At 43.2% G+C, this 22062-nt stretch overlaps 2 protein-coding genes across 2 annotated transcripts; both read right to left on the bottom strand.

The window, feature by feature from the left end:
• Positions 1–48: 48 nt before the first annotated feature.
• Positions 49–7843, bottom strand: zgc:86738 (Transmembrane protein 150A-like). The gene is made up of 7 exons (XM_057358927.1): positions 7735–7843; positions 7339–7386; positions 7084–7170; positions 6691–6758; positions 4745–4872; positions 618–795; positions 49–461 (listed from the first exon to the last, which is right to left on the bottom strand). The coding sequence occupies exons 1-7, from the start codon at positions 7797–7799 to the stop codon at positions 265–267; spliced, it is 771 nt and encodes a 256-aa protein (XP_057214910.1). The 5' UTR covers positions 7800–7843; the 3' UTR covers positions 49–264.
• A 618-nt stretch (positions 7844–8461) lies between these two features.
• Positions 8462–10959, bottom strand: zgc:92749 (Elongation of very long chain fatty acids protein 6-like). The gene is made up of 4 exons (XM_057358708.1): positions 10825–10959; positions 10012–10143; positions 9660–9811; positions 8462–9533 (listed from the first exon to the last, which is right to left on the bottom strand). Exons 1-4 carry the CDS (start codon positions 10902–10904, stop codon positions 9094–9096), a joined length of 804 nt encoding a protein of 267 aa, XP_057214691.1. The 5' UTR covers positions 10905–10959; the 3' UTR covers positions 8462–9093.
• Between the last annotated feature and the right edge of the window lie 11103 nt (positions 10960–22062).

Below are 22062 nucleotides of genomic sequence, written 5' to 3'. Positions count from 1 at the left end.
TTAGCAACAACATAGTTAACAAAACAAGAGGAGGAAAATTCATGACAAACACAACAAAAATCAGATGAAACACTGACTCATCAGACACTTACTTAAGTATAAATACATGAAATAAAAGAGAAATGGAATGTTACAGCTGCCAAAAGAGTACATTGAAACAATGTAGTGTAAAAAAGCATTTTCCTGAAAACATCACATGCACTTGTATCTACTTCTGGTTTACAAAACTCTTTTCCCAAATAGAACTCGTCAAATGTTTGGCTGTCATTTTTCCAAAGTTCTCTGGCGTTCCTCAGAGGATCCGAGTTTTCTCACCACAGACACAAGAGTTTCTGCAGACATACAGCTGAACTCATGTGAGAACGAGCCGTAAAACAGCAGCACGATGATGGCAAACAACCACTCCAACACTGCAGCTCCATGCTGAAGAACAAAACTCTCCTGAATAAAAAACACACCACCTACAGGACAAACGTTAAGGACTAAACCATCCCAACCCTCCGACGGGCCTGTATGAAGCTCAGAAGAGATTTAAAAGTGATCCTGAACACGCACGCACGCACGCACGCACGCACGCACACACACACACACACACACACACACACAGTGGAGGATACTGAGGATGAGCGAGGTCAAGGCCAGTGTGGTGAGCAGTAGTCTCACATGAGCCGTGTTCATGTCTCTGTGTGTCTCGGCCGTGCGGTACGACAGCAGCGTCTGCACACACACAAACAGCAGACTGGCTGGAAAACACAGAGCTGCTCCCACATAATGAACAACTTTAGCATGATCCACCTGCACAAAACAAACACAACAACAACACACACAGTCTGAGAACACTAACAAGACACTGACCACATTTACACGGACAACAATAATCCGATATTAACACGATTAAGACAATACTCTGATTAAGAATGGACCGTGTAAACAGAGCTTTTTGATTTGCTTAATCCATCTAAACTCATAATCGTAGTAAACACAAATCGAATTAAGACGGGTGGAGTACTCCTATTTTAAAAAAACTGGCCAATTGTCGCAAGACATGCAACAGTATGCAAATACTGACGAACCCCTGGCAGTATAAATACGGTGCATAGCGACAATACCTCAGAATCTTCTCTTTCACGCTGCCATCGTTGAAGACGCAACTGAAGACTTCACCGCATCCGATGGGTGCTTTCTGTCGTCTTTGTGGGATACCCACGAGCACTGCATTGCCTGCCTGGGCCTGGCTCATGCTGAGGCTGCCTTCTGTGAGCCCGATTGCGCGAACAGCGCACTGTGCGGAACGCCGGAGTGTGTCTTGAGGATTCACAGAAACATCGCTCATGGACTCTTCGGGTTGAGGCTCACTACCGCCAGCGAGCCGCTGGTGGGCCCACCCATTCCACAAGGTAGCGGTGACGACCCGACCCGGGACCGCCGTCCTCTGCCGTCGCCTCATTCCCCAGTCCCCTTCGTTGGGGAGCATTCGCCCCCCCCCCCCATTCGCATACGCTGTTTCCTTCGGCGTCGAGGAGGACGATGACTCCATGTACATCTCGGACAAAGACTGGGCGGAGTCGGTGCGGGATCGCCCGACTCGGAGAGCACCCTGGACCTCCACGAGGAGTTTGTGAGGTTCCTCAAGAAGGCCGTTAAGGAGCTCAACTTCAACTGGAGCTCTCTTCAGAGCCGGTGTTCTGTCTATTTATGCTACCCATCGATGTCCACGAGCACGTGGTGAATTCGTGGTCTGCCCCTCAGTCGGCGCGGGTTCACGCTCCTACGCAGGCCATGTTCGCCCACATGGACGGAGCTGAGGCCCACGATTACATGCGCTTCCCCCTCCCCCGCCAATCATCTGTGCCCTTCCTCTACTTTGTGGGGTGCGGGACAAGGCCTGCTCACTTCACCGCCAAGGCTTACGCCTCCCCTGGGGAAGCGACTTCCGCTCTGCACTCGATGGCGGTGCTGCTGGTTTTCCAGGCTAAGATCCTGCAGTCGCTGGATAGGTGCAGCCTGGAGGCGGACACCGAGAAGGATCTAAGAGTGGAGACTGACTTCGCGCTGAGGGCTACGAGGCGTACCGCGCAAGCTATCAGCAGAAAGTTTTTCTCCACTAACTTAGTGGAGACCACGCCACAGTGTGCACACTTACATGAGCATCCCCCAGTGCAGCGACTTGCTATGTAACAAAGCATATTTTAGCCGCTTTTCACACAATGTCCAGACCCTTTTCCATAGGTTTTGCCTTGTATATATGCTGTTTAATTCAGCTGTTTCTCACACAATGAGAAGACCCTCCCTTAGGTTTTGCCTTGGGTATATGCTGTGTAACACAGCCATTTTCACACAATGAGAAGACCCTCTCTTAGGTTTTGCCTTGTTTATATGCCATGTAATTCATCCGTTTCTCGCACTATGAGCCGTTTCTCGTACACGAGCAGACCCCGTGCTTAATTTCACATGTGAGTAGGCCCCCATTGTAATGGCGGTATGCCGTGCCAGCACATGTTGTGATTATTCTTTCACATGGGCGTCATTCAAAATGGCGACAAGCCTTTTGACACACGTGCGCAGTCCAGTTGTGAGGTGCCCCTGTAGGACGGTGGTTAGAGTCACTCGCTTCCACGTGGGGGATCTGGGTTCAATTCCCGTTGCAACCATCATTTCCCGTGTCCAAAGTACACCGTAATGTGTTTTATGTGTGCGCTTTATCTTATCCGGATATGAAGTGTCGGTAATGCCTGTTTAAATCCTTTAGCCATGGCTAAAGGTTGGAGGCTTTCCATTAGGTGGCTTGCAATACTGCCACGGAAGCAACGCTGCCCATATGACTGTGTGTGTGCGCGCTTTTGCACAGACCTCCAACCCGGAGCTCGTTGTTACTTATGCGCGCTGCTGTATCTCTCGTGTACCAGCCTCACATCGGACTCCAGGAGACAGCGGTGTGTGGCCACGAGGCACACCTATGGAAGGTGGTGCTGGTTTGGTGCTGTTCAAATTGAATATGCGCAGCCTTACTACCTAGCGCCGTGGCCTCCAGCTCCCGGCACTAGACGGCGGTGTCCTGTTGTATGCTTGATTCACTTTGGGTTTTCAGTGCTCCTATATACGCAGCGCTAAGCCCCCTGTATCAAGCAGCGGATCTGTGTAGCCTAAGCGTCCCGCATGTATGACAACTGGTAGAGCCATGTTATTATGAATTCGCAATGCCCCGGTCACTCGGTACTGCTCCCTATTATACGTTGGTTCAAATGCCCGGGTAGATTTGCACTGCTACAGAATGTGGTCGGCTATGCGCTGTTATGCAATCCAGTTTTGTCGCAGATTGCATCCTGCTTCAGCGGTGCGATCTTGGTTACAGTTGCCGTAAAGAGCTGGTTCTGGGAGCAGACATTCACAAGAGTCGGACATGGTTCCGCCGTCCAGAGTTATGGCTTCGCCATGTTTTCTCGTCCCAAGTCGAATGATAGTCACCATCCTGTTCGGACCTGACCCATCATTGCGCGCTTCCTATCACTACTGAATAGATCCTTGCTTGTTACGTTCTATCGTATGTGTGTCATATCCAGCCAGCCCCTTATATCAGATGCTTTCGGTGGTTCTCAGATCAGCATATGGGTTATTGTACCCCTAACTGAGACATATATGTGTTTTAATCCAGACAACCCCTTGTCATGGGCATTTTCTGTGATTCATGTGGTCATTCTGAATTGATTCAGAGAGAGAATGTCTTCGCGTCATTGTCATTTTGACAGGTGGTGGGATTTGGCGGCGGTTTGCTACACAGTTGGTACCGGGTCTTTGCCGTTGCTCTGTGTACTGCTTGTGGGACAGCTAGATACTGAGCTGGGCGCGCCGGTCTCTACCCTTTAGCACTGCGACTGAGCACCGCTGGCTTGCTATGCTTCAACCGTTTCCCTCATACGATCTTAACCTTTGCATAAGGTGTCTACCTTGTACAGTCACAAGAGCAGTCGCGTGGTGTACTGCCTGTGCACAGAGCTTTCTTACTTTGCTGTCGATCGGCCCATTAGTGAGATGTGCCGAACAGCAGCAAGTGGCATCTCAAGCCCTCTCGGTGAGCAGCTGATCATTTACGCTGCACAGTTGTTACCGCATTGCTGTTGACTCCGTGCTGGCTCTTACTGTTGTGGTGTCTGCCCTGTCATAGCACAGCCCGCTCATTTCTTTGGCCTGGATATGCATGAGCCCGAACTGGCAGTTTATTGGTCTGTCTCAGCCAACCAGCTGTGAGCGCTCAGGGCAACTTCGCGGTTGGTTGAATCGGTGTGCATGACCCCGTGCTTGGTGTGTATTAACCCAGTTGTTCGGGCTGATCTTGCTACTCTCAGGGCGGGATAGTATATCGTTCCCATATGCGGAGCTTCCACAATGTTGAGAGACCGCTCTCGAAAGGGAACGTCTCGGTTACTATTGTAACCTCGGTTCCCTGAGAAGCGGGAACGAGACATTGTGTAGTCCGCCGTGTTTGACGCTCATCAGCCGTGCAGGCGTTTTCTCGTAGATCCTGAGGTATTGCCGCTATGCACCGTATTTTTACTGCCAGGGGTTCATCAGTATTTGCATACTGTTGCATGTCTTGCCACAATTGGCCAGTTTTTTTCTGCCGTTATCCAATAAGACTTCAGGAAAGTGGAAAAGGGAAGAGTTCCCATATGCGAAGCTTCCGCAATGTCTCATTCCCGCTTCTCAGGGAACTGAGGTTACGATAGTAACCGAGACGTTTTCTTACCTGGAAGTTTCCTACGATCATTAGTCCAGCAGCAAAGAGCCATCCAGCACAAAGACCCTCCATATTCAACACACTGTTCCTGTGCTTATGAATCACCTGTGCGTACCGCAGCACACCAATCACAATCACTGAAACACAACACAATCACTGAAACACAACAATCACAATCACTGAAACACAACAATCACAATCACTGAAACACAACAATCACAATCACTGAAACACAACAATCACAATCACTGAAACACAACAATCACAATCACTGAAACACAACAATCACAATCACTGAAACACAACAATCACAATCACTGAAACACAACAATCACAATCACTGAAACACAACAATCACAATCACTGAAACACAACAATCACAATCACTGAAACACAACAATCACAATCACTGAAACACAACAATCACAATCACTGAAACACAACAATCACAATCACTGAAACACAACAATCACAATCACTGAAACACAACAATCACAATCACTGAAACACAACAATCACAATCACTGAAACACAACAATCACAATCACTGAAACACAACAATCACAATCACTGAAACACAACAATCACAATCACTGAAACACAACAATCACAATCACTGAAACACAACAATCACAATCACTGAAACACAACAATCACAATCACTGAAACACAACAATCACAATCACTGAAACACAACAATCACAATCACTGAAACACAACAATCACAATCACTGAAACACAACAATCACAATCACTGAAACACAACAATCACAATCACTGAAACACAACAATCACAATCACTGAAACACAACAATCACAATCACTGAAACACAACAATCACAATCACTGAAACACAACAATCACAATCACTGAAACACAACAATCACAATCACTGAAACACAACAATCACAATCACTGAAACACAACAATCACAATCACTGAAACACAACAATCACAATCACTGAAACACAACAATCACAATCACTGAAACACAACAATCACAATCACTGAAACACAACAATCACAATCACTGAAACACAACAATCACAATCACTGAAACACAACAATCACAATCACTGAAACACAACAATCACAATCACTGAAACACTACAATCACAATCACTGAAACACAACAATCACAATCACTGAAACACAACAATCACAATCACTGAAACACAACAATCACAATCACTGAAACACAACAATCACAATCACTGAAACACAACAATCACAATCACTGAAACACAACAATCACAATCACTGAAACACAACAATCACAATCACTGAAACACAACAATCACAATCACTGAAACACAACAATCACAATCACTGAAACACAACAATCACAATCACTGAAACACAACAATCACAATCACTGAAACACAACAATCACAATCACTGAAACACAACAATCACAATCACTGAAACACAACAATCACAATCACTGAAACACAACAATCACAATCACTGAAACACAACAATCACAATCACTGAAACACAACAATCACAATCACTGAAACACAACAATCACAATCACTGAAACACAACAATCACAATCACTGAAACACAACAATCACAATCACTGAAACACAACAATCACAATCACTGAAACACAACAATCACAATCACTGAAACACAACAATCACAATCACTGAAACACAACAATCACAATCACTGAAACACAACAATCACAATCACTGAAACACAACAATCACAATCACTGAAACACAACAATCACAATCACTGAAACACAACAATCACAATCACTGAAACACAACAATCACAATCACTGAAACACTACAATCACAATCACTGAAACACAACAATCACAATCACTGAAACACAACAATCACAATCACTGAAACACAACAATCACATTCACTGAAACACAACACAAAATTCAGAAGAAGTCATTTCCTCAGGTGTGTGTGTGATGAGAAATCAGTTTCACTCACCCATAAATGATGAAGCCGTACAGAGCAGACTGAACCAGCAGCTCTCTGGAGGAACACCACCGCATTTACTGCACACACACACACACAAAATCACACATACGCGAATTAGGAACAGCGTTGGTTGAGCAGAATTTAGACTGGTATTTGTGTGCTGTGGGTCTTTTTGTGTGTTGTGTTGTACGTGTGCATATTGTGTGTGTGGAGTGTTTTGTATGTGGGTATGTCTGTCTTCTGTGTTTTCAACCTTTTCTTGTTTTTGCAGGTACAACTTTAATTGTTTTGCTTATAGTCAATGTGTCTCATGTACAGCTGCTTTGTAACAATGAAAATTGTAAAAGCGCTATATAAATAAAGTTGAGTTGAGAGTTGAGAGTTGAGTTGTGTTGTGTGTACCTGATGAGTGGGATGTTGTCGAGTGTGCAGCACAGGTCAGAAGTGCTCTGAAGGGTTAAAGGACTCTGACATGTTGAGTTATAAACCCTGTGAATGACAGATAATGAACACAAACACACTTTTATACTTCACATTGATCAATCACAACACATCACATGAGTCAACACGACACAGCAGCTGATTGATCTCATCAAGTGTTGGGATGATTCTATTGATGTGATGAGATCAATCATGTGAGGAAACTCAAATATTCACCAGTTATGGACCGGACACACGTGTTGATTCTTCAGAGCCATCACATATCTGTCAATATAACAGTAAAACATAAACACACACATTTTACTCAGACAATAACAATCTGAACACAACTTAAACACGCACCCTAACCATAACTTAAAAAATCTAAATCTAACATTCACATCATTCTAGTCGAGTAAAAACAGAATGTTTATAAACAGCATCATGTGTGGATGACATCACTTTTCCAGGTTGAACAATAATTAAACACACACTTTTAAACACTATGACTGATGATGTGTGAAAGAATCCCTCCTTCACTTTCTGTAGTTTGAGATGTAACGTTACAGTAAAACTTCCAGCAACTCTCTTATTTAAAAAAATAAATTGCTCTAGAATGAAAGAAATACTCACATGATCCCGATAGCAGGCAGTGTGAAGACAGGCAGACTGATGGGAATCAAGAAACACAGAGACATTGTGACTGAAGCTCTGAACGAATCTCACAGACTGACTGCACCACATCAGTCTGACACATCTGATCTGAGTTCAGTGTTAAAGCTCCCCCTCTTCATTAGTCGTGCATTAAACTTCAGAGAACAAGCGACACCTGCTGGAAGAACTGAAGACCTACACATCATACACACACAGACCAACAACAACCAGCAGGAGGCGCTAATCAAACACTCTCCACACACGCACGCACGCGCGCGCACACACACACACACACGTTGGGTTTCCATGTTTTATGGGGACATTCCATAGACACAATGGTTTTTATACTGTACAAACTGTATATCATATTCCCTCCCCCTAACCCTAACAATCACACACAACTGTCTGCTCTTTTACATTTTCACAAAAGTTCATTCTGTATGATTTATAAGCTTGTTTCCTCATGGGGACCAAAAAATGTCCCACAAGGACAAGGGTTTTGGATATTGCCATACCGTAGGGTTTACCCTTCACACACACACACTCACTCACACGCACACACACACACACACACACACACACACACACACGCACACACACACACACTGGTACACTTATGATTATGAGGAGTTTCTGGTGACCTGAAGGGTTTTATACTGAACACCTGAGCACATTTCAAGCATCAGGATAACACAGATCAGGTTTAAGAAAAAGCTGCACAAAATATCATGTTTATTAGTTATTTGTCAATGTTACACAAATAACAAATGTAAACTCAAATCCTGACGTTTTAAGAGACGGGTTTACAGATGCGGGAGAATCTCTCTGTAGAACAGAATGTGATGTGATGACTATCTCACCTGAACAGGTGTTGCAACATTTCTACAGCTCTGGCATTCAACCAGATGAACCCTGACTAGTGTACACTAACCGCTCATGAAAATCTGATCTCACACGTGTTCTGATCATCAGACAGAAAGTAAACAGTGTTTAACCAAAACGATAATAAATCACAAGAAAGTGTCACATGACCAATCTGTTTTACAGCATAAACTCGCTCTTTTATTATTTAAACGTTACATAAAACAAAACAACAAATGTTATTAAAGTGTTTGCCCTGAGTATTTCCACTTGTAATGATTAAAAAACCCTTTACGATGAATTAACTCGTCACTCCCGAGCAGATTAAAACAATCAGATGCATTCATGTAGTAGTACAGACTAATGTTCAGTCATTTCTTGTCTGACGTGGTGATGATGTTTTTTTTCCTCACATCCGCAGCAGTGATTCACTCACATTCACTCTCAGACGTGCACACTGAGCTCTCCTTTACGTTCTTACTCTCGTTTCATTGGTCTCTTGTCGTCCGGCCCGGCGGCTCCTCTGATGTACGACTGATAGAAGAAGGAAGAGAAGAGCAGCAGGTAACTCAGATACATGACAGATCCACACATCAGGTTGTTTGGGTTGGCCACGCAGTGGACTTCATCTCTCCATCTGTACACGAGTCCCATCAGGCTGAAACCCACAATCATCTGCACAATCTGCAGCGCTGTGATGAGAACGGCCACCGGCCTCGGCACGCGCAGACCGCCGGCTTTAGCTGCGTAGTAACTGTACATGACGGCGTGAACGGTGTAATTCATGGACATGAACCAGCCGCCTCCGGCCACACGGTCTCTGTATGAGTACCAGGTGTAGAGAAGAACTGTGATGTGATGATACCAGTGCAAGAAAATCAAACGCTGCTTACGAAGAACGATGAACACAGTGTCACCTGCAGAAAGACAAAGCACATCATCGTGTATGTGTGTGTGTGCGCTCTTATTCACTTCTGTCAGATCAATGACTTCAGTGTGTTTCAAATGATTTTTCATGATAGCAGATGAGCGAGTGATCTTACCGAGCTCAGGGACTTTGCTGATGGTAAACGCAAACGCCCAGAACTTGCTGACGGGGGCGCTGAAGAACGCCGTGTCACACACGGACTGATGGAACCCGTCCCATGACACAACATTGATCACGTACCAGCTCGTCCTCATGGCACCAATGACACTGATCAACAACCAAACAACAGCCACAATATCTGACTGAATGTTCCAAATGTGTTCTGTGTATTCTTGTGATCTGTCACAGTTATCTGCTCATCATCTGTCTGTCTGATAAAACATCTAGAAACACATTTTTCTCTGTTTACATACTCAAAAACAAACCTGTTGAGAATAATCTGCCATATACACCTGCATGAGTCTCACCTGAATATGGCCAAACATAAAGACCAGAGCATGAGAGGAGTCCGCAGGTCACACTTCTGTCTGTCCTTCATCAAGACACGGCCAAAATATATCCCAGCCGCATATGTGCCAGACAACACAAACGCCAGTCCGCTGAAAACACACAAGCCATCATTCATGAAGAAAACTCTATTCGGTCAAAGTCAAATCATGAAAATGTCTCGTTTCGTGTTGACCTCAACAGTATCATGTAAAAGCATCTGAAATGAAAGGATTTGTGGAAGCTCTGTCGGAAACTCCACAGATGTTGATGTCACAATCGGCTGCAGGTCAGCGGTTGTCTGGCTGTCCGTCAAATGAACCTGATCCGATCCGATCACAGATCAATTACAGTCATAAATCTACTCATATAAATCTCTCATTAACTTGATGTTCAGCATAAATGAATTCACTAAATGATACGTTGTACTTTTGTCTGGTCATTTTAAAGTGTCCAGCTCTCATGAGAATGACCCTGACAACTCTAAACATTTAGGAAATAGAAAAAAATGATGATATACATAAATAATGTTTAAGTTCATTATAAGTTCATCATCTAGCTGTTGTTTCCACTATGTTATGATACAAATCTGAACTAAATTAGTAAATATGTATTTTTTAAATCTTACATAACTATTTCCAGCAGCAGACACCAGTAGAAATACAAATCCCATTATATGTGTAAAAGTCTGCTGTAAGCACGTAAAACTGTGTTAAGTCTCCTGTTTATGATTTGCAGGAGTTTATGGTTATTACACAAGTTTATAAAGTTCGTTTTCATGTGCATGGACTCACCAGTTCTCCTGAAACCACTCATTCGCCACTCGGTCGTCAAACTGACGCTCGAAGTCAAACGCGTGAAGTGTTGCTTTCATGTCGCTCAAAATCTCCGCCGTGACTGAACCTGCGGTGACAACGACGCTCGTGTCAGTTCGGTGATCACGGCGGCCCCGCCCTCCTGCTTCGCACCAGATGACATCAAAGTATCGCGAGAGCCAAATGAAAGCACTACTCTCTCGCGATCATTCGCCGATCGGTCTGCGCAGCGCCGTGTAAAGTCAAACACACCCACTCTGTGTGAGAGTGGGCGAAATCACGGCACATTCCCGACCAATCAGGATTAACCGGCTCGTGCGGTTCACACAAGAATAAAGACAGTTTTCCAAAACGCGTCGACAGAATTCACGTGCTATCTTTCTCTTTTACAACCCAAAACAGAGATCTTCATATTAAATCACACGAAGTCAAAATCGCACACCTGTAACTTACCTGGTGAAAACATTTCATGACAAATGCCACGGGACAGAACCAACCACCGAAAAAAGAGAATTTTAAAAAGCACCGCACCAAGATATTAAGTTAAATTATAACATAAACAATATTCAAAAATTTAATTATTTACATTTTTGTAATTTCAATCAAATAAATGTATATATATATTTATTATGATTTAACTACAGGGGTGTATTCCAGAAAGCTGGTTATGTGACATACCCGGGTAAATTTAAGGGTTAGTTAGCGGATAACCCCAACATTCGGCTCCAAAATCGGAGATAACTTTCAGGGTATGTAAGTAAGTAACCATAGCAACTTACTCTCGGAAGATAACCTGCTCCAGAGCAGGTTATGTTCCAAGGTTAGTTCATTTGAAGGAGATGTTACTAAACTTTAGGGGTTGTCTGCGCATGTGTGCGTTTTTGATGAGCGTCAAGTGGGCTAGAAAGCACAGATTACGTATAATATATTATAATTTTACAGCAATATTACAATTACAGTTCCAGTCTCACCCATCGCAATTTAGCATTCACAACTAATTTTTTATTAACTTTATTATTTAACCTTTTAAAATAAAATAATCTTTAAATAAAATAATGTAAGATGTTATTGTTAAACTTTATGTAGGCTATTTATATTAAATATTGTATATACTTTGAATTAGGTTTATTAAAACATCTCCAAATATCTCAACTCAACTTTATTTATATAGCGCTTTTACAATTTTCATTGTTACAAAGCAGCTGTACATGAGACACATTGACTATAAGCAAAATAATTAAAGTTGTACCTGCAAAGACAAGAAAAGGTTGAAAACACAGAAGACAGACATACCCACATACAAAACACTCCACACACACAATATGCACACGTACTAACACACATAGACATAGAGACACACACACACAATATGCACACGTACTAACACACATAGACATAGAGACACACACACACGGACGGATGCGCACGCACACACACACAACACACACACACACACGTACGTACACAGACAAGTACGCACACACACACACACACACGCTCAGTGAGAGCACACATTTAGGATAAAGGAGAGAGAAGCACAGGTCAAATATAACAGACTATAAATTCCTATATGCAATATTAATTAAGTAAAACTTTAAAATTCTAAAGCAGCCCCCCCGGCCAGGCAGATAGTGCAAAAACAGTATGCAAACGGTGGCGAGGAACCCAAAACTCTAATCGAGAAAAAAAACCTCAGGAGAACCCAGGCCCAACCAGGGGATTCCAGTTCCCCTCTGGCAAAAGCTGCTGCCTCTGCACAAGCTCCAGAGAACTTGCACAACAAGGCTAAATAAAATAAATAAACTTAATAATAAAATAAATTATAGTTTAAGATTATCATTAATAATCTAATAGCATTTGAAATTTTGTGGTGAAGACATGTCAAGAGACCGCGTCCTTCTTTATCCAGCTCTATCATCTCAGCTCTTGTCAGGTCCCCACTTCCCATTCTCCGCTCTACCATCAGGTCAGGCCATGAACTGCATCCTGCTCGCTGTGGTAACCTTGGAACAATGAGACAAGACTGGCTGAGAGTAGAGTACTGTTCTGTACTCTTTGATGCAACAAGTACATCAGTTGTGTTTTTGGTTCCGGTTGATCTAACTAATGCAGCCTAAACCCTCTGAAGATTTATATTATGGAAGAGTAGTGTATGCAAGATTAAAAAGATGCGTCTTTAGTCTAGATTTAAACTGACAGAGTGTGTCTGCCTCCCGGACAGTGCAGGGAAGACTATTCCAAAGTTTAGGCGCTAGATAGGAAAAGGATCTACCACCTGCACTTGATTTTGAAATTCTAGGTATTACCAACTGACAGGACGCCTGACAGGATATCACTGGATAAATATACACATCTTAATTTCCATCAGTTAAAGGATGTTAATAGTGAAGTATTTTAACTCCTGAGGATTGCATATCATTACTCTTGTTCAATTATTAGGCCATATTTGATGCATTGGGTCAAAGATAGTTGTGGCCTAATGGTCAGAGAGACAGATTTAAAACTTCAAAGGTTGCAATTCGATTCCCAGGCTGGCAGGTTTCCAAGGCTTTATTAGGTGACCCCCCCAATGGGATTACCATGGCATACTGTTCACATATTTAAATTCTTATTATAATTTTAAAACCATTTACATAAAAAATACATAAAATACTTAAGGTTTTTCATACTGACTGTATTCCATAAAAATGTCTTTCTGATCCTCAGCCTCCTCCTACAGTTTAGTATTGAAAGGCCTTTCTCCAAATTACAATGAGCCTTTCAGGATAGGCCGTTTCCACCTCTTTTAACATTTGGAAAGCCATGGCCTCTTAGCAAATTAAATTAGTAAATTAATTATCATACGTAGTGTAGTGTACTGAAAAGCACTGCACAATTTCTTTTCCAAAATTATGACCAATGTCGTAGTTTCTAGAATTAAAAGTCTCCATTAATATGACTACATCAGCAACTGTTGCAAATAAAGAGGTTTAATAAAATAAAAAAAAGAGGTTTAATACTGCCTTCAAAATTACCATTGTGATACACAACACAATTTTGGTAAAATACCATGGTAAACACATTAAATTTACAGTTACAAACATCTCAACAAATCTACAGTTTATGTAACAAAGATAGCCATGATGAGTATATATTTGAAATATTATAGTATAAAAATAGTGCATATATTTAAAATATGTATATCTTTAATTAAATAATTAATTTATAGCGTTTATAGTTTTATAAACACATAACGTAAATTATTTAATTTTATGATTTTTATCTCACACTTTATACACTGATGCAGATTTAAGTCTGTGAAAAAAAACTCTGATTTATAACGTTGTTTTACAGTCAAAAACTTTAAGCTTCCCGGCCGTTTCCATGGTGACTCGTGAAATCTGTGATCTATTGACAATGTCTTCATGTTGTTTCTGTGAGCGCGCGTTAACTCTGGGTATCTTTCGGGAAGTTGATTAAACTAACTCTTCTCAGGTGATTTGGAACCGACATACCCCGAGTGAGCAAGGTTTGGGTTAATCAACCGAGAATTCAGGGTTTAGCTGACGGTAAATTAACCCTGCTTTCTGGAATACACCCCAGGAGTCTGCAGACTTTTATTATGAAGAGCGTACGGACACACTTCCGGTATCTCGTGAGCGTGCATGCTGTTACAGCTGCCAGAAGTAAACGCACTCACTACAAGTACGTGTGTCTCTTTAAAGTGATGTAAAATACACAAATGTTGATAATCCATCTTACTAAATCAAACAGCAGCTCTGAGGGGTTCTGCGCTGTGTGTCACGTGTTCATTATGACTTAATGAACCGCGAGAGATTCTTTTAATGATTGAGGGACGTCAGTGCATGAACACACGGTCCTTAAGGTTTTTTCTGTTTAGTTTAAGTTGTGTGCTTAGGTTAAGTGATGTGTGCTGTTGTGTGGTTTGTTATCAGTGTTTCGCAGGTTGTGTTGGTCTTATAGGCGTTGCTGGTTGACAGGCTGATATGGTTTGAGTGAAACTTCATTGTGCAGAAACTCATTCAGACCACTTTAACGCACACATGTATGAAAACATCTCTTCACGAGAGTGTTAGATGTGTCAAAGAATGAAAGTGCTACTTCTGAAAGAGCCTAGAGAAGGTGAACATGGTCCAGACCCTTATATCAAGGTAATTCTACATGCTGTAACACTCATTTCAGTGTTATTTCTGTAGCGCTTTTCACAGTTTCTTATTGTTGCAAAGCAGTTTTGCAGAAAATGCCTGATAACAAACAGTAGAGAAATAAAGGAAAAATAACTGATAGAATACAACTAAATGACGCTGTATTCTGGCAGATATGTGTATATTACCGCAGACTGTGACGTTGTTTATTTTTGTATATTTTTTCAGGAACTGGCATCATATGGTCACACAGCTGATTTAATTCCTGTGCTGTCTTTTACATTTGTGTCGGACAATGAGCTCTCAGAGCGGGTGAGTCCCGTCATCTTTCTCAGTTGGTGTGTTTTTTTTATTTAAAAACAATAATCGATGTTTGTATATGTTAGGTTAACATGTTGTTTTGTAAACATCAGCTCTTTCAGCCCGAGAGGTTTGGAGGTCTGATCTTCAGCAGTCCACGAGCTGTAAAGGCTGTAAAGATGTGTTTAGAGAAACACAGACACCGTGAGTTTTGTCTCTGTGTTTGACAGTAATGTGACAGTGGAAACCCTTTAAATGACAGTCATCCATGTTAAAGAAAGACCGATATTTACTGTCTAGATATAGGTCAGTAAATTTAACACCAATGCATTTTCATTACATTTTAATGATGTTATAGAACAGCTCTCAGTCAGTTTGACCACTAGGGTCCACTGTTTGAAAACTCAAAATCAAATCCTCAACTTTTATTTATAAAGCGCTTTTCACAATTTTCATTGTTACAAAGCAGCTGTACATGAAAACATGTTAACTATAAGCAATACATTACATTTATAAAATAGAAAAGGTATCAAGATCAAAGTGAATAGATACACTCTCATTCACACAAGACACACAAAATATACAGCGCACGCACACGCACTTTTAATCAAATCCTTGAATAAAACAAAGGATTGTTTGTAAGGTTTTAGTGATATATTTTAATGTTTCATCATGTAATGATACACACAGCATATGGCGGGTCTTCTTGTTTTACATTCAGTATTTATGAATCCAGCAAAGATCGAGTGGATAATATACATGTGTAAAAATGTTTTTAATATAACGAGGTGTGATTTCTTTGTTTGTTTTTCAGAGTGGGACACAGTGAAAGACAAATGGAATTCAAAATCCATTTATGTGGTTGGAAAGACAACAGCATCTTTAGGTTTGTACTACACAAAACTGCACTTCAGACACACACGCACGCACGCACACACACACACACACACACACACACACACACACACACACACACAGGTTTGTTTCAGTATACTAGTGAGGACATTACATAGACTTCCATTGATTTTATATCAGGCTTATGATATATTCTATCCCCTATCCCTGACCCTTAACCTAATAATCACACAAACATGTGCACTCTATTACATTTAAAGACAAACACTATTTGAGCGAATTATGAGCCTTTTTATTTAGTGAGGACCAGTAAAATGTCCTCACAAGTGGGTTCACACGTATTTCACTGTGGTACTGAGGACATTTGGCCCTCACAAATATAGTTAAACCAGTACACACACACACACACACACACACACAGAAAACCCTCAACACAAACATCCTGTTAGAATGCAGGACAACACACATAAATGAATGTGAATAAAGCAACAAAATAATTCACACATCAGAAGATTTTCATGCAGGTGCTGTCACACTGTTGAGATTCACACACATCTGTTGATGACCTGGAAGTGTGTGCGCGTGTGTGCGCGTGTGTGTGCGCGTGTGCGTGCGCACCTGTGTCAGCAGGTTTTTAGTGTCTCTTAGTAAATGTTGTCACATCTGCTCGAAACATTGAGCACCTGCACAAATAATCTCAGGTGTGTTTCTGACTTACACCTGTTTCCTTTTTCCACACACACAATTTTCTTTTAACATTTACTTTTTTAAGTTTTATAAATGTAAGAGCAGACTCAAAAATGCACTCTTGTTGTATTTTATTAAAGAGCTGTTGTGTCGGCTTTCAATACAATTTAGCCGCAGAGACTGAAAAACGGGGAAACTTTTGTACACGTCATAGCAGATTTATTTGCAAGCAGACAAAACAAACAGTTTGGTTTTACGTGGCTGTACCATCAACAGAAAGTTGGCCATCCCATCGCTCACCCCCTACCATAAAGCTAAACAAATTAACACACCGGATATAAAGCAAACGGAAGTGAACGCACCAAAAACACGTGATTACAAATAACCAGTAAGAAAATGAAAATGAATGAATGCCACTAGAGCTGTTGTTCTCATCATGACATTCACACAGTCGGCAGTGTTCAGTAATGTCACAGGTTTCTGGTGTTTATATTTACAGATGATATTATACTCTACTCTATCTATATATAATACTGTACTGAACTGTTGTTTGTAGTTGTAGATTTGGGCCTGAAGCCTGTGGGTGAAGACACTGGTACTGCAGACGCTCTGTCTTCACTCATCGTACAAAGTAAATGTTACTCCCACTATACTGACACACGTGAACATTTGAGAGATTTGAGTTCGTGCTGCCTTGACTCTCATGTTGATGTTTTGATGTGTAATACACAGGAGAAAGTTCTGATGTCCTGCCTCTGTTCTTCCCGTGTGGTTCCATCAAGCGTGAGGATCTGCCCACGGCTCTCAAAGAGAACAGTGAGAGGATTTATTCTCGTGACATTCTCATCATCATCATCATTGATTGTTTGTTGTTTGTATGTTTCTCTGGCAGATGTTCCTCTGGACGCTTTGACTGTCTATCAAACATCTGAACATCCAGACCTGCAGAAGAACATCACAGATTATTTCTCTCAGCAGGTTCACGTCTACCCTCATGTGTGTTTGTTTTCTGTATCACAGTGTTGTGGTTCTGACGTGTGTGTGTGTGTGTGTGTGTGTGTGTGTGTGTGTGTGTGTGTGTGTGTGTGTGTGTGTGTGTGTCTTCAGGGTGTTCCTGTGAGCGTGGCGTTCTTCAGTCCATCAGGTGTGAAGTTCTGTGTGGATTTGGTGAAAAGACTTGCCAGGTCTCAGCTGGCGCAGATCAAGGTGGGACAGTGATGTATAGTGTTCACAATTTTAAATCATTTTGTGTTTCAATCATGTTTCCGAGTGTGTATATAGTTTGCTGATTGATCAGAACATTTTAAAGCACACATACGTTAGAAAATAACTTGTGTTGTGTTTTTAAGTTTGTGTCGATAGGACCGAGTACAGCAGACGCCCTGCGGTCTCACGGGCTCACGGTGAGCTGTTGTGCTGAGAAACCCACAGCTAAACACCTCGCCACTGCAATCTCACAGACCCTTCAGACACCCACCCCTGACCTCTGACCCCTCCAGTCACCATGAGGACATTACTGATGTTCTGCAGGAGAACTGACACTGAACTGTCTGTCAGTCTTACAAGAAAACATCCAGCTCACATTTCAACACAAAAATGAAAACGATGAGAAACAGAAAATGCAGCCTGTTTTGCAATCTTTATGATGGTTTGCATTGTGACCCTATGTGTGTTACAGTAAGAGCTCCACCAGCTAATACTTTACTGTATGACAAATCTATGTAATATTTATTGTTGGATTTTATCAGAGTTTAGTTTTTTGGGAAGGTTTAATGTGTCTCCTGCACCTGAAATGTTATGTTGAATGTAAGTTTAGATTCTCTGTTGGTGTTAATTGTAAATGATTAAAGGCGCGTTTTAAATCAAGTTTGAGTTTAAATCATTTGTGTCATGCATTCAAGGTTTTAAATTACAAAGTAACTTTAAATATACGTTGAAATTTTAAAGCACTTATATTACATCAACGAATGACACGTGCATCACGCGCGCGCTCAGGTTTGTTCGCGCGCAGGTGCGAGTCGCGTGTCGGCGCGGGCGATGTGATAGTGTGAAGTTCCGCCCCATCTACGCGTGACAGTATAAAGTGTGTGACGGTTTACACAGACGGCATAAAATCACGCAGTCGGTCAGAAACGCACACAGCGGAGCTTTAACGATGCTGGCTGTCATCCGGCTGATCTTCATCATCATCATCATCGGGACACGCGCAGAGAAGATCTTCCACAGCAGAGATCATTCAGATGTCATAGACATGAACAACATCCATCAGGCTGAAGCCATCACTGACAAACACACCGCACAGGTACACACACACACATTGAAACACACCGCACAGGTATACATCCTCACACTGTCACACACACACCGCACAGGTGCACAAAGCCATGTTTTTTGTGGTAAAAGTGTAGTACCCATGTTTTTTTAACTGTAGTAAAATCAGGTTTTTTTTGTATCAAACCATGGTTATTTTTCAAAAGGGCTGATGACTCTCACCGACACACACACCGCACACCACACACAAAGCACAGGTACACAAACCACACACTGACACTGACATACACACTGCACAGGTTCATCTCTCTCTCTGTTTATTTGTTGTGATTTGTTTATTATTTGTTTACACTTTTTTGTTTTCTGATGTGTTATTCTAGCTGTTTCTCTTCAAGTATGGATTCATAAGAGCAGCAGACAGTGATGAAGTTCAGAGTTTAGCAGAACCTGTGAGTGAGACAGATGACAACTTTCCTCTGAACCTGCAGGAGGGCGGAGCCACGTCCCGATCCAGCAGCACTGAACTCCAGAACCAGCAGCCTGAGTTTATCTCAGCACTTAGAGAGTTCCAGAGAGTGTCCAGTCTGCCCGTCACAGGAGTGTTTGATGATGCCACCAAAGCTGCTATGAACCAACCCAGATGTGGTGTCCCAGACCAGGAAAAACAACCAGAACTCATGGAGTCCAACAGCTCCTCCACACAGAACCATGCTGAGGACACGCAGAACCATAGTGAGAACCATAGTGCGTTCACACAGAACCCTGCTGATGTCACGCAGAACCACAGTGAGATCATGCAGAACCACAGTGAGATCACGCAGAACCACAGTGAGGTCATGCAGAATCCTGCTGTCGTCACACAGAACCACAGTGAGGTCACGCAGAACCACAGTGAGGTCCCTCAGAACCACAGTGAGGCCACGCAGAACCACAGTGAGGTCACGCAGAATCCTGCTGATGTCACACAGAACCACAGTGAGGTCACACAGAATCCTGCTGACGTCACGCATAACTACAGTGATGTCACGCAGAACCACAGTGAGGTCACGCAGAACCAAAGTGAGGTCACGCAGAATCCTGCTGATGTCACACAGAACCACAGTGAGGTCACACAGAATCCTGGTGACGTCACGCAGAACCCGAGTGAGGTCGTGCAGAACCACAGTGAGGTCACGCATAACTACAGTGATGTCACGCAGAACCACAGTGAGGTCACACATAACTACAGCGATGTCACGCAGAACCACAGTGAGGTCACGCAGAACCACAGTGAGGTCAAGCAGAACCACAGTGAGGTCACGCATAACTACAGTGATGTCACGCAGAAACAAAGTGAGGTCACTCAGAATCAAAGTGAGGTCACGCAGAACCACAGTGAGGTCACACAGAACCCTGCTGATGTCACACAGAACCGCAGTGAGGTCACACAGAATCCTGCTGATGTCACGCAGGTCTACAGTGAGGTCCCTCAGAACCACAGTGAGGTCACGCATAACTACAGTGATGTCATGCAGAATCAAAGTGAGGTCACTCAGAACCAAAGTGAGGTCACTCAGAACCAAAGTGAGGTCACTCAGAACCAAAGTGAGGTCAGGCCGAACCACATTGAGGTCACGCAGAACCACAGTGATGTCACGCAGAATCCTGCTGATGTCACGCAGATCTACAGTGAGGTCCCTCAGAACCACAGTGAGGTCATGCTTAACTACAGTGATGTCACGCAGAACCAAAGTGAGGCCACGCAGAACCACAGTGAGGTCACGCAGAACCAAAGTGAGGTTACGCAGAACCCTGCTGATGTCACACAGAACCACAGTGAGGTCACGGAGAACCACAGTGAGGTCACGCAGAACCACAGTGACGTCACGCAGAATCCTGCTGATGTCACGCAGAACCACAGTGAGGTCACGCAGAACCCTGCTGATGTCACACAGAACCACAGAGAGGACACACAGAATCCTGCTGACGTCACGCAGAACCCGAGTGAGGTCCTGCAGAACCACAGTGAGGTCACGCATAACTACAGTGAGGTCACCCAGAACCACAGTGAGATCACCCAGAACCAAAGTGAGGTCACGCAGAATCCTGCTGATGTCACGCAGAACCACAGTGGGGTCAAGCTGAACCACAGTGAGGTCACACAGAATCCTGCTGACATCACGCAGAACCCGAGTGAGGTCACGCATAACTACAGTGATGTCACGCAGAACCAAAGTGAGGTCACGCAGAACCAAAGCGAGGTCACGCAGAACCACAGTGAGGCCACGCAGAACCACAGTGAGGCCACGCAGAACCACAGTGAGGCCACGCAGAACCACAGTGAGGCCACGCAGAATCACAGTGAGGTCACGCATAACTACAGTGATGTCACGCATAACTACAGTGATGTCACGCGGAACCACATTGAGGCCACGCAGAACCACAGTGAGGTCACGCAGAACCACAGTGAGGTCACGCAGAACCACAGTGAGGTCACGCAGAACCACAGTGAGGTCACGCAGAACCACAGTGAGGTCACGCAGAACCACAGTGAGGTCACGCAGAACCCTGCTGATGTCACCCAGAACCACAGTGAGGTCACTCAGAACCACAGTGAGGTCACGCAGAACCACAGTGAGGTCACGCAGAACCACAGTGAGGTCACGCGGAACCACAGTGAGGCCACGCGGAACCAAAGTGAGGTCACGCAGAACCCTGCTGATGTCACGCAGAACCACAGTGAGGTCACGCAGAACCACAGTGAGGCCACGCAGAACCACAGTGAGGCCACACAGAACCACAGTGAGGTCACGCAGAACCCTGCTGATGTCACACAGAACCACAGTGAGGTCACACAGAATCCTACTGATGACACGCAGATCTACAGTGAGGTTCCTCAGAACCACAGTGAGGCCACGCAGAACCACAGTGAGGTCACGCAGAACCCTGCTGATGTCACACAGAACCGCAGTGAGGTCAC

This window comes from Triplophysa rosa, linkage group LG18 (assembly GCF_024868665.1).
Source record: "Triplophysa rosa linkage group LG18, Trosa_1v2, whole genome shotgun sequence".
Classification (NCBI taxonomy): Eukaryota; Metazoa; Chordata; class Actinopteri; order Cypriniformes; family Nemacheilidae; genus Triplophysa; species Triplophysa rosa.
Note: the sequence above shows the minus strand (reverse complement) of the source record. Positions and strands in the feature narration are given on the sequence as shown.

Coding starts and splice junctions, on each gene's coding strand:
- zgc:86738 (XM_057358927.1), bottom strand. CDS start 7,799: ATGTCTCTGTGTTTCTTGATTCCCATCAGTCTGCCTGTCTTCACACTG. Junction 7,387..7,734: donor CTGCCTGCTATCGGGATCAT/GTGAGTATTTCT, acceptor TTATATTGACAG/ATATGTGATGGCTCTGAAGA. Junction 796..4,744: donor TGATCGTAGGAAACTTCCAG/GTAAGAAAACGT, acceptor TGTTTTGTGCAG/GTGGATCATGCTAAAGTTGT.
- zgc:92749 (XM_057358708.1), bottom strand. CDS start 10,904: ATGAAAGCAACACTTCACGCGTTTGACTTCGAGCGTCAGTTTGACGAC. Junction 9,812..10,011: donor TTATGTTTGGCCATATTCAG/GTGAGACTCATG, acceptor GTTGTTGATCAG/TGTCATTGGTGCCATGAGGA. Junction 9,534..9,659: donor CAGCAAAGTCCCTGAGCTCG/GTAAGATCACTC, acceptor GTCTTTCTGCAG/GTGACACTGTGTTCATCGTT.